The sequence below is a fragment of the Hemitrygon akajei genome, chromosome 3 (genome assembly GCF_048418815.1).
Source record: "Hemitrygon akajei chromosome 3, sHemAka1.3, whole genome shotgun sequence".
In the NCBI taxonomy this organism is placed as follows: Eukaryota; Metazoa; Chordata; class Chondrichthyes; order Myliobatiformes; family Dasyatidae; genus Hemitrygon; species Hemitrygon akajei.
In genome coordinates, this window is record NC_133126.1 from 103,420,657 (window position 1) to 103,439,391 (window position 18,735).

The 18,735-nt window shown below is 45.7% G+C and overlaps 1 protein-coding gene across 2 annotated transcripts; it reads left to right on the forward strand.

Moving 5' to 3' along the window:
• Positions 1 to 712: 712 nt before the first annotated feature.
• On the forward strand, positions 713 to 16,460 carry LOC140725276 (uncharacterized). Of its 2 annotated transcripts, none has more exons than XM_073040541.1 (2): positions 713 to 775; positions 10,282 to 16,460. In XM_073040541.1, the coding sequence occupies exon 2, from the start codon at positions 10,992 to 10,994 to the stop codon at positions 13,128 to 13,130; it is 2,139 nt and encodes a 712-aa protein (XP_072896642.1). In that variant the 5' UTR covers positions 713 to 775; positions 10,282 to 10,991; the 3' UTR covers positions 13,131 to 16,460. The 2 variants fall into 2 exon arrangements, with proteins under 2 accessions (XP_072896642.1, XP_072896643.1); XM_073040542.1 differs by lacking the exon at positions 713 to 775 and having other exon boundaries at positions 10,279 to 10,310; positions 10,417 to 16,460.
• Positions 16,461 to 18,735: the final 2,275 nt, after the last annotated feature.

Sequence of the window (18,735 nt, forward strand, 5' to 3'; positions counted from 1 at the left end):
AGGGTCTACATCTATAGATCTCTCTAAGTTTCCATGCAAGTCAACAGAGATGGTTCAGAAGGTGTTAAGTTGGCTTTCATTACTCAGGGACTGAAAAAACAATGAGCAGGATAGACAAAGGAAGAATACAGTGTCAGGAATGTATGGTCATGAACTTTGGTAGAAGGAATGAAAGGGTTGACTATTTTCCAGACGGAGAGAAAATAAAAAAAATCTGAGGCGTAAAGGGTCTTGGCATCCTTGTGCAGGATTCCCTAAAGGTTAATTTGCCAGTTCAGTCTGAGGAAGGCAAATGCAATGTTAACATTCATTTTAAGAGAACTAGAATATTAAAACAAGGATGCAATATTAAGCCTTTATAGAACACTAGTGAAGCCTGACTTGAAGCATTGAGGGCAGTTTTGGGCTACAATCTTGACATATTAATCCTTATCCTAAAACACGGCTTCGCATAACCCCTTATCCTCCATCCACTACCCCTTTATTTTAGCGTCTTCTCCCTCGCTTATCAGTCCGCAAGGAGGGTCTTGGCCAGAAACGTCCAATGTTTACTCATTTCCACAGATGCTGCCAGAGCTGCCGAGTTCCTGAACCATTTTGTCTAGCGCTTCAGAATTCGCCGAACGAGACCGATGACCACGCGACCAAATGCGCATGCGTACGTATCACAGCCAGTTCCCGACTGATGCGCATGTCATTCCTGCTCCCCCTCCCCCACACCCCGTTCTCGCGCATGCGATCAGTGGACAAAAGGCTCTTGGAGAATCGGCAGCAGGTAGGAACGGGACTGGGGGACAATTACTGTGAGCCTGAACACCTCGTGGCTCCACATCCCGGGACAGTACCGGTCCTTTCCCTCTCTCTCAGCCCCACGATCAGTACCCGGGACCAGAGGAGCTTACTGCTAACGAGGGAAAGAGCTGGCGCCATTTCTAAATTCAGAATCCAGCGATCATGACCCATGACCTCAATATCAAATGCCTAAGGAACGGACAGTTTCCGACTATTGCGCATGTTGCATATTTTTTCCTCCTCCGATTCTCGCGCATGTGCTTAGTAGCCGACAGGCTTTGCAGGAATTGTAGTACCGCAAAATGTTGGAGAAACTCAGCGGGCCAGGCAGCATTTATGGAAGAGAGTACAGTCAACGATTCAGTCCGAGACCCTTCATCAGAACTGGAGATAAAATTGAGGAGTCGGAGTAAGAAAGTGGGGAGAGGGGAGGAAGAACCACACTATTGATGGGTGAAACTGGGAGAGGGAAGAGTGAATTAAAGAACTGGGAAGTTGATTGGTGAAAGAGATACTGCTGGAGAAAGGGGAAATCTGATAGGAGAGGATAGAAGGTTATGGAAGAAAGGAGGTGTAGCACCAGAGGGAGGCAATGGTCAGGTAAGGAACTAAGGTGTTAGAGGGAATGGGAAATGGACTCCCTTGTCTATTCGTCCCCCTCATCCCTTCTCACCGATCTCCCTCCTGGCACTTATCCTTGTAAGCAGAACAGGTGCTACATCTGCCCTTACACTTTCTCCCTCACCACCATTCAGGGCCCCAGACAGTCCTTCCAGGTGAGGCGACACATCACCAGTGAGTCAGCTGGTGTGGTATACTGTGTCCGGTGCTCCCAGTGCAGCCTTTTTATATATTGATGAGACCCAACGCAGGCTGGGAGACTGTTTCTCTGAACACCTACACTCTGTCTGCCAGAAAAAGCAGGATCTCCCAGTGAGTGGCCACACATTTCAATTCCATGTCCCATTCCCATTCTGATATGTCTATCCATGGCCTCCTCTACTGTCAAGATGAAGCCACACTCAGGTTGGAGGAGCAACACCTTATATACTGGCTGGGTAGCCTCCAACCTGATGGCATGAACATTGATTTCTCTAACTTCCGTTAATGCCGCTCCTCCCCTTCTTACCCCATCCCTGATTTATTTATTTCCCCCTCCCTTTTTTTTCTCTCACTGCCCATCACTCTTTGCCTGTTCTCCATCTCCCTCTGGTGATTCCCTTTCTTTCTCCCAAGGCCTCCCGCTCCATGATCCTTTCCCTTCTCCAGCTCTGTATCCCTTTTGCCAATCACCTTTCCAGCTCTTAGCTTCACCTCCTATCATTTTGGATTTCCCTCTCCCCCTCCTATTTCAAATCTCTTACTATCTTTTCTTTCAGTTAGTCCTGACGAAGGGTCTTGTCGACACTGCTTCTTCCTATAGATGCTGCCTGGCCTGCTGCATTCCACCAGCATTTTGTGTGTGTTGGGGGAATAAAGGAAGTTGGGAGGGGATCACTTCTGGAAGTTCAAGAAATTGATATTCATGCCATCAGGTTGGAGGCTATCCAAATGGGAATGGAAAGTGGAATTAAAGTGGGTGACCATTTTTTCTAGCGGATTTTCTAGCAGAACTTTTTCTAGCGGATGTAGTATAGGTGCTTGGCTAAGTATTCTCCCGATCTACACCGGGCCCCACTGATGTACAGGAGCACTGGATACAGTAGATGACCCCAACAGACACACAGTTGAACTGTTGTCTCACCTGGAAGGACTGTTTGGGGCCCAGAATGGTAGTGAGAGAGGAGGTGTATGGGCAGGTGTGGTACTTGTTCTGCTTGCAAAGATAACTTACAGGAGGGAGATAGTACGGAGGGATGAAAGGACAAGGGAGTAGTGAGTTGTGTAGGGAGCGATCGCTGAGGAAAGCAGAAAGGGGTGGGTGGGGAGTGACAGTTACTCCCACTGGAGAAGGCAGAAGTCACAGAGAATTATGTGCTAGGCACGGAGGCAGGTGGGGTGGTAGGTGAGGACAAGAGAAATCCTCTCCCTGTTGGGATGACGGGAGGATGAGGTGAGAGTAGACATGCGCAAAATGGAAGAGATGCAGTTGAGGACAGTGTTGATGGTGGAGAAATGGTAGAAGGGTGGAGCAGTCATCCGGTCAGGTATTTCATCACCAATGGCATCCACGCCATGACTGAGGGACAATTACTGTAAGCTCCAGACACACAGTGGTCACGCATCCCAGGACATTCCCAGTCAACTACCTCTATCTCAGCCCCACAATCCATACCCGGGCCTCGGGGAGCATTGTACTGCTCAGCAAAGGAGCTTCCACTATATATCTGGTGTACGTACACCTCTGGGGCCATGGCCATTAGACAGGTCTCTTATTCAAGGGAGATTCTGGGTAGACAGATAGACATGGGGGACATTCCCTGGTAATTGACAGAATGTGGTTGAATACTCGGGTGGAGTGATTGGAATTTGGAGTTATTGGATCTGACTGACATTGCCCACCTCCAGCTTGCTAAATCCCATATTGAGGAAGTCAATACAAGAATATAGTCCAATGTTAATCTTAGATGAAGAGTCTACCATCCAGTCAATTATAACTGACTGCATGGGGAAAAATAACAAAATCCTTCCCTCAGCTTTAGTACTTGAGAAAATCACTTCTGTTCTATCTCCTCTTGTTTTGGATCTATCTACCAATGAAAGCATACTTTGTACCATTCTCTCTGGTACATAATGATAGCAAATATCAACTACATATCAAATACATTTGTCTGTGGAAAAGAAATGACCTGTAGCATTCACAACACAGAAGTGCCACTCTTCAATGAGAAAGATGACTGCCCTTCCACTCATATTCATTGCTATTGCCATCAATGAGTTCACCACCGTCAATCACGTGGGGGGTTGGGGGCAGTGGATGGAATAATCATAAACTGTAGGTTCTGCTGTGTAAAATCATGTGCTTTTTGTAGATAGATTGATAGGTACTTTATTCACTCCAAAGTAAATAAACAGTGTCACAGAACTGCACAGATATAAACATAAGAAGAAGTTACCAGAGTCAGTCTCACAGGAGGAGTTGTCAGTGTCTCGACTGTAGGTTGACTCATTGCAGAGCTGAATGGCCAAGGGTAGAGCTTAATGACTAGCAGTATGCCTGATGTTGCAGTGTGTGAAGGAAGAGAAGTGGACGCAGTTACTTTTGCAAGGGAGAAGGTGCTCAGAAAGCTGAACGACCTACACATACATAAATCATCTCAGCCAGAAGAACTGCACCCTAGGGTTCCGAAAGAGGTACCGTTAGAGATTGTGGTGGCATTAGAAATGATCTTCCAAAAATCATTGGACTCTGGCATGGTACCAGAGGACTGGAAAATTGCAAACATCACTCGACTCTTTTAGAAAGGAGGAAAGCAGCAGAAAGGAGATTATAGACCACTTAGCCTGACCTCAGTGGTTGGGAAGATGTCAAAGTCAATTGTTAAGGATGAGGTGATTAATTACTTGGTGACACAGGACAAAATAGTACAAAGTCAGAATGATTTCCTTCAGGGAAAATCCTGCCTAATGAACCTGGTGGAATTCTTTGAGGAGATTACAAGTAGGATAGATAAAGGGGATGCAGTGGATGTTGTATATTTGGACTTCCAGAAGGCCTTTGATAAGGTGCCACACATAAGGCTGCTTACCAAGTTAAGAACCCATGATATTACAGGAAAGTTACTAACATGGTTAGAGCATTGGCTGATTGGTAGGAGGCAATGAGTGACAATTAAAGGATCCTTTTCTGGTTGGCTGCCAGTGACTAGTGGTGTTCTACAGGGGTTGGTATTGGGACCACTTCTTTTTATGCTATGCTAGCATTCATTTCCAGAGGTATAGAATACAAGAGCAAGGATGTGATGCTGAAACTTTTTAAGGCACTGGTGAGGCCTCAGCTTGGGTATTGTGAACAGTTTTGGGCCTCTCAACTTAGAAAAGATGTGCTGGCATTGAAGAGGGTAAGAGGAGGTTCACAAGGATGATTCCAGGAATGAAAGGGTTATCATACGAGGAACCATGAGACAATAAGATATAGGAGCAGAAATAGGCCATTTGGCCCATCGAGTCTGCTCCGCCATTCAGTCATGGGCTAATCCAGTTCCTCCAGTCATGCCCACTCCCCTGCCTTCTCCCCATACCTTTTGATGCCCTGGCTAATCAAGGACCTGACTACCTCTGCCTTAAAAGCACCCAATGATTTAGCCTCCATGGCCGCTCGTGGCAACAAATTCCACAGATTTACCACTCTCTGGCTAAAGTAATTTCTCCACATCTCTGTTCTAAATGGACATCCTTCAATCCCAAATTCATGCGATCTTGTCCTAGACTCCCCTACCATGGAAAATAACTTTGCCATATCTAATCTGTTCATTCTCCTGAACTTCAGGAAACACATAGAAACTTAGAAAACTTACAGAACAATACAGGCCCTTCAGCCCACAAAAATGTGCCGAACATGGCCTTACCTGAGAAATTACCAATAGCACTCTTTCTGAGCTCCATGTACCTGTCCAGGAGTCTCTTAAAAGACCCTATCATATCCGCCTCCACCACCATCGCCGGCAGCCCATCCCACGCACTCACCACTCTCTGTGTAAAAAACTTACCTTTGACCCCTCTGTACTTATTTCCAAGCACCTTAAAACTGTACCCACTCGGGCTAGCCATTCCAGCCCTGGGAAAAAGCCTCTGACTATCGAAGGACACTCAATGCTGCTACTCAGGTTGACTCTGTGGTTAAGAAGGCATACAGTGCATTGGCCTTCATCAATCGTGGGATTGAGTTTAAGAGCAGAGAGGTAATGTTGCAACTATATAGGACCCTGGTCAGACCCTACTTGGAGTACTGTGCTCAATTCTGGTCGCCTCACTCTAGGAAGTATGTGGAAACCATAGAAAGGTTGCAGAGGAGATTTACAAGGATGTTGCCTGGATTGGGGAGCAGGCCGTATGAGAATAGGTTGAGTGAGCTCAGCCTTTTCTCCTTGGAGCAACAGAGGAGGTGACTTAATAGAGGTGTACAAGATAATGAGAGGCATTGATCGTGTGGATAGTCAGAGGCTTTTCCCCAGGGCTGAAATGGCTAGCATGAGAGGGCATAGTTTTAAGATGCTTGGAAGTAGGTACAGAGATGTCGGTTACGTTTTTTAACACAGAGACTGGTGAGTGTGTGGGCTGCCGGCGGCGGCGGTGGAGGCAGAAACGATAGGGTCTTTTAAGAGACTCCTGGATGGCTACATGAAGCTTAGAAAACTAGAGGGCTCCTCCCCTTCTTATCCCATCCCTGATTTATTTATTACCCCCTCCTTTTTTTTCTCTCTGCCCATCACTCTGCTTGTTTTCCATTTGCCTCTGGTGCTCCCCTCCCTCTTTTTTCTCCCTAGGCCTCCTGTCCCATGATCCTTTCCCTTCTCCAGCTCTGTATCCCTTTTGCCAATCACCTTTCCAGCTCTTAGCTTCACCCACCCATCCTGTCTTCTATCATTTCAGATTTCCCCCTCCCCCTCCTTTCAAATCTCTTACTACCTTTCCTTTCAGTTAGTCCTGACGAAGGGTCTCAGCCCGAAACGTTGACAATGCTTCTTCCTATAGATGCTACCTGGCCTGTTGCGTTCCACCAGCATTTTGTGTGTGGGGCTATTGTTAAAGCCCAGGTAGTTCTAAGGTAGGGGCATGTTTGGCATAGCTTTGTGGGCTGAAGGGTCTGTATTGTGTTGTATGTTTTTCTATGCTTCTTTGTTTCTATCTACACGATCAATGCCTCTCATCATCTTATACACCTCTATCAGGTCACCTTTCATCCTCTACCGCTCCAAGGTAAAAAGGCCGAGTTCACTCAACCTATTCGCAGAAGGCAGGCTCCCCAATCCAGGCAACATCCTTGTAAATCTCCTCTGCACCGTTTCTGTGGTTTCCATGTTCTTCCTGCAGTGAGGCGACCAGAACTGAGCACAGTACTCCAAGTGGGGTCTGATCAGAGTCCTATATAGCTGCAACATTACCTCTTGGCTTCTAAACTCAATCCCTCGATTGATGAAGGCCAATGCACCGTATGCTTTCTTAACTACAGAGTCAACCTGCGCAGCAGCTTTGAGTGTCCTATGGACTCAGACCCCAAGATCCCTCTGATCCTCCACACTGCCAAATGTCTTACCATTAATACTATATTCTACCATCATACTTGACCTACGAAAATGAACAACCTCACACTTATCTGGGTTGAACTATATCTGCCACTTCTGAGCCCAGTTTTGCATCCTATCAATGTCCCGCTGCAACCTTTGACAGCCCTCCACACTATCCACAACACCCCCGACCTTAGTATCATCAACAAGTTTACTAACCCATCTCTCCACTTCTTCATCCAGGTCATTTAGAAAAATCGTGAAGTGCAGGGGTCCCAGAGCAGATCCCTGAGGCACACCGTTGGTCACTGACCTCCATGCAGAATATGCCCTGTCTACAGCCACTCTTTGCCTTCTGTGGGCAAGCCAATTCTGGATCCACAAAGCAAAGTTACCTTGGATTTCATGCCTCTTTACTTTTTCAATAAGCCTTACATGGGGTACCTTGTCAAATGCCTTGCTGAAATCCATATACATTACATATACTGCTCTACCTTAATCAATGTGTTTAGTCACATCCTCAAAAAAATTCAATTTGGCTCGTAAGGCACAACCTACCTTTGACAAAGCCACGCTGGCTATTCCTAATCATATAATGCCTCTCCAAATGTTCATAAATCTTGCCTCTCAGGATCTTCTCCATCAACTTACCAACCACTGAAGTAGGATACACTGGTCTATAATTTCCTGGGCTATCTCTACTCACATTCTTGAGTAATGGAACAACATCTGCAACCCTCCAATCCTCCGGAACCTTTCCCGTCCTCATTGATGATGCAAAGATCATCATCAGAGGCTCAGCAATCTCCTCCCCCTCCTTCCACAGTAGCGTGGGGTACATCTCGTTCGGTCCCAGTGACTTAACCAACTTGATGCTTTCCAAAAGCTCCAGCACATCCCTCTTTCCTAATATCTACATGCTCATGCTTTTCAGTCTGCCCTAAGTCATCTCTACAATCGCCAAGATCCTTTATCGCAGTGAAGTACTCTGCTGTCTCCTCCAGTTCCATACATACACTTCCACTGTCACACTTGATTGGTTCTATTGTCTCACGTCTTACCCTATTGCTCTTCGCATACTTGTACAATGCCTTGGGGTTTTCCTTAATTCTGTCCGACAAGGCCTTCTCATGGCTCCTTCTGGATCTTCTAATTTCTTTCTTAAGCTCCTTCCTGCTAGCCTTACAATCTTCTAGATCTCTATCATTACCTAATTCTTTGAACCTTTTGTAAGCTCTTCTTCTTGACTAGATTTATAACAGCCTTTGTACACCATGGTTCCTGTACCCCACCGTCCTTTCTGTCTCATTGGAACCTACCTATGCAGAACTCCACGCAAATATCCCCTGAATATTTGCCCCATTTCTTCCATACATTTCCCTGAGAGCATCTGTTCCCAATTTATGCTTCTAAGTTCCTGCCTGATAGCCTCATATTTCCCTTTACTCCAATTAAATGCTTTCCTAATTGTTTGTTCCTATCCCTCTCCAATGCTATGGTAAAGGAGATAGAATTGTGATCACTATCTCCAAAATTGCTTTCCCACTGAGAGATCTGACACCTGACCAGGTTCATTTCCCAATACCTGATCAAGTACAGCCTCTCCTCTTGCAGGCTTATCTACATATTGTGTCAAGAAACCTTCTTGGACACACCTAACGAACTCCACCTTGTCTAAACCTTGTACGGACATGCCAATCGATATTTGGGAAATTCATATCTCCCACCACAACAACCCTGTTATTATTACGCCTTTCCAGAATCTGTCTCCCTATCGGTTCCTCGATATCCCTGTTACTATTGGGTGGTCCATAAAAAACACTCAGTAGAGTTATTGACCCCTTCATGTTCTTATCTTGCACGACTCCGTAGACAATTCCTCCATGTCTTCCTCCTATTCTGCAGCCGTGCCACATGTCTGATCAACAGTGCCACGCCCCCACCTCTTTTGCCTCCCTCCTTGTTTTTTCTGAAACATCCAAAGCCTGTCACTTGAAGTAATCATTGCTGTCCCTGAGCCATCAAAGTCTCTGTAATGGCCACAGCATCATCACTCCAAGAGCTGCCAGACATTTCTCATATGTTAACCCTTTCATTCCTGGAATCATTCTCATGAGGCTTCTCTGAACCCTCTCCAATGTCAATATATCCTTTTTAAAAGAAGGAGCCCAAAACTGCACACAATACTCAAAGTGTGGTCTCACGAGTGCTTTATAGAGCCTCAACATCACATCCCTGCTCTTATATTCTATGCCTCTAGAAATGAATGCCAACATTCCACTCACCTTCTTCACCGCCGACTCAACATGGACGTAACCTTTAGGGTATCCTGCACAAGGACTCCCAAGTCCCTTTGCATCTCTGCTTTTTGAATTCTCTCTCCATCTAAATAATTGTCTGCCCATTTATTTCATCCACCAAAGTGCATGATCATACATTTTCCAACATTGTATTTCATTTGCCACTTCATTTGATGGCTTGCTGGAATTCAGAAGCATGAGGGGGGATCTCATTGCAACCTTTTGAATGTTGAAAGGCCTAGACAGAGTAGCTGTGGAAAGGCCTAGACAGGGTAGAAGTGGAAAGGATGTTTCTCATGGTGGGAGAGTCTAGGCCAGAAGGGCACAACCTCAGGATAGAGGGGCACTCTTTCAAAACAGAGATGTGGAGAAATTTTTTTAGCCAAATGGTGGTGAGTTTGTGGAATTTGTTGCCACATGCAGCTGTGGACACCAGGTCGTTCGGTGTATTTAAGGCAGAGATTGATCGTTCTTGATTGGACATAGCATCAAAGATTATGGAGAGAAGGCCTGGAATTTAGGTTCAGGAGGAGATAAAATAAAAAAGATCAGCCATAATTGAATGGTGGATCAGACTCGGTAGGCCAGATGGCCTAATTCTGCTCCAATGTCTTATGGTCTTATGGCTAAGAATGGGCTTGTAAAACGCTCTTTAAAGCAGCGCTGTTGCCTTACTAAAAGTGTTCCTATGTTCAGCAGAGGTGACATGCAGAGGCTGGGAAACATTTTCAGAATTGCCAGGACTCTGTAGAACATGAACAGAGCTTGATATGATACAAATTAAGAGAAACAAATGGAGCCTTGTCACAGATTGAAGACGGGTAGAATGGCTCATTCTGATATAGACAGAAAAACTGCCGGGGAACTGGATGGTCCCAGTAAGAAGATCAGGAGTTGTTTCTTGAATTTGGATTAAACCTGACTATAACAGTGTAATATCAAACATCACCATAGAAACTAAGATTATCTCATCTGAAATGCTGTCCTTCACCCATTGATGTCTTTTGTAAATCTTTTTACAGGTTGGAAATGACAAAGAATTTATGCGCAGGTATCTCATACAGAACAAGATTTCAGGTTTGCTGTCTGTGTCCAGATACTTAAGGAGTGACCAGATATTTCCATTGTAACACCAATATATCCGTTGTTGATCTTAGGAGATGAAGAAATATCTCATCCCAGCTGGAAAAGTGCTTTGTGTCTGAAGTGAAGTTCTAACTCTGAAATCTACTGGAAATGAGGTGCTGAGAACACACCAGCGTTTGATGCCAAGAGACTTTCTCAGTGTGAGATTCTGCCACTCAGCAAGCCACAGAAACATCTGTGAGTTTACAGAGTGGAGACGCCAATCACTTGTTCTGTGTGTGGGACAGGACCTACTCAATGACTCAACATGAAGATACATCAGCAAGTTCACACCATAGTGAGATGCTCCACCGGTTCTGTCTGAATTAAGTGATTTATTTTATTGTCCATACTGACGATGCATCAGAAAATTCACATCAGTGAGAGGCTGTACACTTGCTAGGAAGAGATATACTCATTCAGCCAACCCTGACACACAACAGTGAGTTCACAAGGAGCAGAGTCTTCAATGGAAAGAGATTCCCTTGGTCATGTGACCTGCCTAGACACAAGTGTGTTCACACTGGTGAGAGGCTGTTCAACTGTTCAGACTGTAGGAAGGGATTGACTTTGTCATCGGATCTATTAGCCAGTTCACACTGGCAAGATGTTCATCTGCTCAGATTGTGGGAAGAGGTTCAATCGATCATCTACCCTACTGGTACACCAGCGAGTTCATACTGGGGAGAGGCCATTCATCTGTTCAGTGTGTGCAAAGGGATTCACTCAGTTATCTTCCCTACAGGCACACCAGCGAGTTCACACTGGGGAGAGGCCATTCACCTGTTCAGTGTGTGGAATGGGATTCACTCAATTATCTTCCCTGCAGACACACCAGCGAGTTCACACAGGGGAGAGGCCGTTCACTTGTTCAAACTGTGGGAAGAGATTCACTCAATTATCTTCCCTACAGACACACCAGCGAGTTCACACTGGGGAGAGGCTGTTCATCAGTTCAGTTTGTGTGAAGGGATTCAGTCGATCTCATCACCTACAAGGACACCACCGAGTTAACGGTGGGGAGAGGCAATTCACCTGCTCAGTGTGTGAGAAAGGGTACAGTAATTCATCTGCCCTGTTGGCACACCAGAGAGTTCACACTGGGGAGAGGCCATTCACCTGTTCCGACTGTGGGAAGGGATTCACTCAATTATCTTCCCTACAGGGACATCAGCAAGTTAACACTGGGGAGAGGCTGTTCACCAGTTCAGTGTGTGGGAAGGGATTCAGTCGATCTCGTCACCTACAGGGTCATCAGCGAGTTCAGACTGGGGAGAGGCCATTCACCTGTTCCGTGTGTGGGAAGGGATTCGGTCAATCATCTGCCCTATTGGTACACCATCGTGTCCATACTGGGGAGAGGCCATTCACATGTTCAGACTGTGGGAAGGGATTCACTCAGTCATCTTCCCTTGAGGCACACCGACGAATTCACACTGGGGTGAGGCCATTCAGTTGTTCACTTTGTGAAAAGACATTCACTCAATTATCTTCCCTACAGACACACCGGCGAGTTCACACTGGGGAGAAGCCGTTCCGTTGTTCAGACTGTGGAAAGGGATTCTCTCAATTATCTTCCCTACAGACACACCAGCGAGTTCACACTGGGGAAAGGCCATTCACCGGTTCAGTGTGTGAGAAGGGATTCTGTCGATCACATCACCTGCAGGGACACCAGCGAGTTCACACTGAGGAGAGGCCATTCATCTGCTCAGTGTGTGGGAAGGGATTTTCTAGATCATCTGCTCTATTGGTCCACCAGCGAGTTCACACTGGGGAGAGGCCGTTCACCTGTTCAGACTGTGGGAAGGGATTCACTCAATTATCTTCTCTCAAGGCTCATCAACGAGTTCACACTGGGGAGAGGCCGTTCACCTGTTCAGACTGTGGGAAGGGATTCACTCAGTTATCTTCCCTACAGGCACACCAACGAGTTCACACTGGAGAGAGACCATTCACCTGTTCAGTGTGTGGGAAGGGATTCACTCAGTTATCTTCCCTACAGGGACATCAGCGAGTTCACACTGGGGAGAGGCTATTCACAAGTTCAGTGTGTGAGAGAGGATTCAGTCGATCACGTCACCTACAGGGCCATCAACGAGTTCAGACTGGAGAGAGGCCATTCTCCTGCTCAGTGTGTGGGAAGGGATTCAGTCAATCATCTGCACTATTGGTACACCATCGTGTCCATACTGGGGAGAGGCCATTCATCTGTACAGATTGTGGGAAGGGATTCACTCAGTCATCTTCCCTAGAGGCACACCGGCGAATTCACACTGGGGTGAGGCCATTCAGCTGTTCAGTGTGTGGAAAGGGATTCACTCAAATATCTTCCCTACATACACACCAGCGAGTTCACACCGGGGAGAGGCCATTCACCTGTTCAGTGTGCGGAAAGGGATTCACTCAATTATCTTCCCTGCAGACACACCATCGAATTCACACTGGGGAGAGGCCATTTACCTGTTCAGTTTGTGGAAAGGGATTCACTCAATTATCTTCCCTGCAGACACACCAGCGAATTCACACTGGGGAGAGGCCATTCACTTGTTCAGACTGTGGGAAGGGATTCACTCAATTATCTTCCCTACAGACACACCAGCGAGTTCACACTGGGGAGAGGCCGTTCACTTGTTTGGACTGTGGGAAGGGATTCACTCAGTTATCTTCCCTACAGACACATTTGCGAGTTCACACTGGGGAGAGGGAGTTCACCTGTTTAGACTGTGGGAAGGATTTCAAATAATTAAATTCACTACAGATACACCAGTGAACTCACACTGGTTAGAGGGAGTTTACCTGTTTAGACTGTGGGAAGGGTTTCACTCAATTATCTTCCCTTCAGACACACCTTCGAGTTCACACAGGTGCATGGCCTTTCACCTGCTCAGTGTACGGGAAGGGAATCATTCAGTCATCTAATCTGAAGGTACATCAGCGAGTCCTCACATATGCAAGTATATATCAATTAGTAGAACCACAACCAGAGACATACATAGGTTTAAACCAGCCCCTTCAGTCCATTTAAATCTTCAATTAGCACAACTATGTTACGCTGCTCCCTGTAGACATATCGAAAACGTGGCCACTTGGCAAGTCCAAGAATGGGAACCCACCACCATGAAAAACAGCAGTGTGAATGCAGCAGTAGATGACAGACTCTCCAATAGGGCCCCAGCTACCTTAAAAAGAAAGATGAGGCATTGGAAAAAAGTTGTTTTGCAGATGTGCTCAGAGAATTCATCCTCTGGGACCATCTTTAGCTGCACCTCCACTTCACTTGCCCCATCAGTGAACAGATCCCACAAATTGTGGACTCAGTTTCAGGGACTCTTCATCACACATCCAAATATTTAGTACTTTTTAAGACCATTAAAGATGGGAGCCAAATTCGGCCAGTCAGCCTTTTGAGTCTGTACTGCTATTTCATCATGGCCGACCTATTTTCCGTATCAGCCCTAATCTTCTGCCTTATATACATCCAATAAATTGAACTCCACAACTGCCTGTGGCAAGAAGTTTCAATGAGTGCTGCTAAAAAATCTGCATTGGCCACAACAGAGCTTGTCTACTGCTGAGTGAAACCCTGTGAAGGCAGCTCAAACACGTTCTGGACGGCGCGCCACAACGCCCCCGGTGAAGCACAGAGGGTTTGTCTCCTCACTGTGGGCGGCTTGTAAGCAAGTGACACCGTGGCTTCAGGCCTAATTGTCGCTACGACCAAGGACTTGGCTCCCACTATCCACTCCTCCTCGCATCCAATAAATTAGTGAATCAAAGTAGTAGCGTACCAGATTAACAATGTCAGAAAAGTGACCATGATATGCATTCTTTCTCTCCCTTTCCCTCTTCCTCTCCTCTCTCCCTCTCGACGACGAGTGAGATTTTCTGCCAACACTCAAGTCAGTAAACTCGAAGTAAAAGTGGCGCTGCAGACTTAACATTGAAACAGCAAGCTATTGGTCTCACTCTCACTATGGCAGGAGTGATAGCTTTCCCTCATTAGTGACAGAGAGGGTCGTTGGGATGGAGTCTAGATCATGGTCTCTTTGGGGGTTTCCTGTTGATATTGGGTGATTGATGTTCTTTGGTGAAATAAGGGGGAGGGGTGGGAGTGTGTAGATGCTTTTGTTCTGCTTGTGAGTGGAAGGGGGAGATTTGGGGTTATAACATTCTTGTCATTTGCTCTGGGGTTTTCTTTTGTGGTCATCTGTGGAGAGTTAAGAATTTTAGGTTGTATATTGCACACATCCCTTGCACGCTTTCCATCTGCTGGGTTGAGCATCGAGCTAGCAACTCGGCCTCGTAAAAACAAGAAAGCCTGCTAAAAAAAAAAGCGTCATCACGACGGCGTCCCAATGACTCCACTCAGAGTTGAGGGCTTTCTTCTTCTTTTCTTCATTGCACACATTCTCTGATATTGAATGAAGCCAGTGAACTATTAAATGGAGTTATCCCCTCTGGTTGAGGGATAATAACTGTTCCTGAACCTGGTTGTGTTGGTTCTGAAGCCTCTGGGTCCCCGTTGATGGATGCTGCTTTCTTGTTATAGTGCTCTGTATTGATGCGTCAATGGAGAGGAACACTTTACTAGTGATAGACTGGGCCATATCCACTTTTTATTGGAATGTTCATTCCAGAGCTTTAGAATTCCCATACCAGGCTGTGTTGCAGCCAGTCAATACACATCTCCAGAAGTTTGCCAATGTATTAGATGTCATGCCTAAACCTCATAGACTTCTAATGTAAGTACAGTGGTTGCAGGGTTTTTGGGCAATTATATTCAGTCTTAGAGCAGATACCCTGAAATGATAACACCAAGGGATTTTAAGTTGCTGATACCTTTGCTCCCCCGATGAGGACTGGTTCATGGACTAATAGCTTCATCCTTCTGAAGTCAATAATCAGCTTCTCAGTCTTGATATCATTGAGTAATATGTTGTGGCACCACTCAGCTTGATTTCCAATCAGGCTCCTATACGCTGATTTGTCACCACTTTTGATTAAGCCAATGACCATGGGGTTGTCTTCAAACCTAAAAAGGATATTAGAGTTGTGCTTCGTCACACCATCGTAAGTGTAAAGTGAGTAGAGCAGGGGCTAAGCATACAGCTTTGTGGTGCATCTGGGCTGATGGAAATTGTGTGGCAGATTTTGTAATCCAAACTGGGGTCTGAAAGTGAGGAAATCAAGCATCCAATTGCACAAAGAGTTAACCAAGCTAAAGTCTCACAGTTTCAGGATTAGTTTTGAGGGGAAGCTAGTATTGAATGCTGAACTGTAGTCGATAAAGAACACCCTAGTCTATGCATCTTTGCTGTCCAGATGTTCCCAGAGTCAATGAAATGGCTTCTGCTGTGGACCTGTAGTGCCATAGGCAAACTGGAACGGATCCAAATAGCTTCTCAGGCAGGAGTTGATGTGTTTCATCTCCAGCCTCTCAATACACTTCACTACAGTGGATGTAAGTGTTACAGGATGATAGTCATTGAGGCAGAATAGCACGTTCTTTTTAGGCACAGTAAAAGTGAGGCCTGCTTGAAGCTAGTGCGTACCTCAGACTGCCGAAGTGGGATCTTGAATATATTGGTGAACACATCCAACCAGTGATTAGCACAGATCTTTATTACATGGCCAGTTGCCACATCTGTGCCTGTTGCCTTCCTGAAGGATGCTCACCCCTCGACCACAGAGACTGAAATCACAGCATTATCTGAGGCTGTGGGAGTCCAAGTTACGACAGTCAAAGCGAGCATAGAAGACATTGAGCTCATCTGGAAGCGAAGCCCTGTGGTCACGCACCTCTCTAAATTTCACTTTGTAAGGGGTGATAGCATTCAAGCCCTGCCACAGCTATCGATCATCCATCATCGATTTCATTTTGGTCCTTGAAATATTACAAATGGAGAGAGACAAACTGAGTCACGTCACAGATTGAAGGCCGGCAGAAATGGCCCATTCTGATACAGGCAGATAACTTGATGATCTGTTCTGCTCAGGAGTTTCTTATGCTTGTGTTGAACTTTGCTGTACCAGTGTAATGTCCTGACATAAACTAAAATTATCTAATCTGAAATGCCGTCCTTCACCCATTGATGTCTTTTGAAAAACTTTTTCTAGGTTAGTAATGACAAAGCATTTGTGTACATGACCCTCAAACACAGCTGCATGTCAGATTTGCTGTCTCTGTCCAGATGTTTGATGACCAGATGTTTCCTTTGTAACACCCATATATCTGTTATCGACCCTCAGAAATGAAGAAATATCTCATCCCAGCTGGAAACATGTCTTGTGTCTGAAATAAGGTTTCCTTTTTTCAATCAATGAAATATACTGGGAGTGGGTTAATGAGAACAAACCTGTATTTTTTTACTTGAGATTAGTACTTCAATGATTTCGACTGAGCAAGGAATTTACTATATTTGGCATGTGACTTGATGAATTGCCAGAGAACTGATAACAGGGAGATATCATTGTCCTCCCATCGTGGGGAGGGTTTCTCTCATTCATCTGACTCGCAGACATATCGATGAGAAGAGGCCACTCACCTGCTCTGTGTGTGGCAAAGGATCTATTTAGTCATCCAGTGTGAACATACATCAGCAAGTTCATCCCATAGTGAAATGATTAACCTGTGACATCTGTAGGAAGCAATTCATTATGTCATCCAAGCTGACGATACAACAGCAAATTCACAGCAGTGAGAGGCATTCACTTGTTCCATATATTGAAAGAGATTGACTCACTTGGCCATCTGATCTGCTAACGCGTGATGGAGCTTACACTCAGGACAAGCTGTTCACCTGCTCAGACTGTGGGAATGGATTCACTCAGTCAGCTTAACTGACGGTACATCAGCAAGTTCACATTGGGGAGAGGCCATTCACCTGCTCCCAATGTGGGTAGGGATTCACTCAATCATTACATTCAGTTCTGCACTCTGGACACTGGGAATGGGATGAGCCGGGATTGAGTATTAGGAGAATGGGGATGTGGGTGTTGTCAAGCAGACAGTGGGAGGTAAGGGCAATTGGCATCAGCATCACAAAGATGATTTGCTGAAGAACCAAAAGAGACAGAAGGAGTTTATGTATCTCGTAGAGCTCTAATTGAAATTTTAATTCACTGGGAGTTGGACCCAGTTCTTCCTTTTAAGCCTCAGTCAGAACTATTCCCATTAACTACCGAGGTCTGGAGATTAGCTGGTTGTGGATATCAGACCTGATTTCAATGTTCCACTTCAATTGGTGAAAAAAAATCACTGGTCTACTCGTCTGAAAGATACATTACAATTTCTTCACGGGAGACAAACATTCTTTTGTCCAAGACCAAAATTCTCAACGTTGGATCCAGTACTTGAGGACCAAGTGAATTCCTATCCACATTCTTAGTGGGTAAGCAGCCTCTCCCCAGTATGAACTAACCAATGTACCTTCAGCTATAAAGAAGACAAGACAGTGACTATACTTTGTTACGTATCCCGTAACTGGATCACTTACCAGCAAAGATAGAGAGGTCCGCTGAAGTCTGATGGTACCATTTTCAAACGTTTTTATTTATAAAGGGGCACAAAAGTAAGGTTAATACAAACATTCAGATACCATAAGTCGTCAATACTCAATCTAAAGCGCAGGTATAGTAATAACCAATAAGAAATAAACTCTATCGTTGTCTAGGGGTAATGTATATATTGTCCGCTGTATATCTGAAAGTCTCTTGCGGTCACTGCAGTTCCACCAGCTGCCGTCTTTTGTGGTGTCGCGTTGGTGCACTTTGTTAAAGAGAGAGAGATAGAGATTAAATGAAACAGTTACCTGGCGGGTTTCTCCAACCTTTAGGAGTTCGATTCGTCGGAGTCTCGTTGGGGAATGGACGCTCACTTGTGGCCTCCCCTGTAGCTAAGCCGTTCTTTCGTGGTGAGGTCGCCAATCCCAGGCAAGCAAAAGACGCACACAAACCCCACCACCGGCTGTCGCTATTAAACGCTGTCACAGGATTTCTAGCGTGTCTTCTGGTGCGTCTGGGGGGCCGTCTTTACAACCCCTCTTTTATCTGAACTCACGGGGTCTCAGATGTCAATCAGGTTGGGATGATGCAATCTCTCTCCATCTCTCCACCCACGTTGCCCTGAGGGTATACACGTAGTACAGTTCCCAATTCACAAAGGTGTCTCCATGAGACAATGACCACAGTCACCAGCTTTGCCTCGCCGTGAAACGAGGGACACCGCATGTATCTCTCTCTTCTCTTGGGTCATTGACCCCCCCCCCTTCACTAGGGCTCTGGCGATTCTCACAAAGGAGGGGGCTGGGATGATAACACCTCCCCTCTTAAAAACGTTTTTACCAGCG

Excerpts from the sequence above, each read along its gene's own strand:
- LOC140725276 (XM_073040541.1), top strand. The coding sequence starts at position 10,992 with ATGTTCATCTGCTCAGATTGTGGGAAGAGGTTCAATCGATCATCTACC.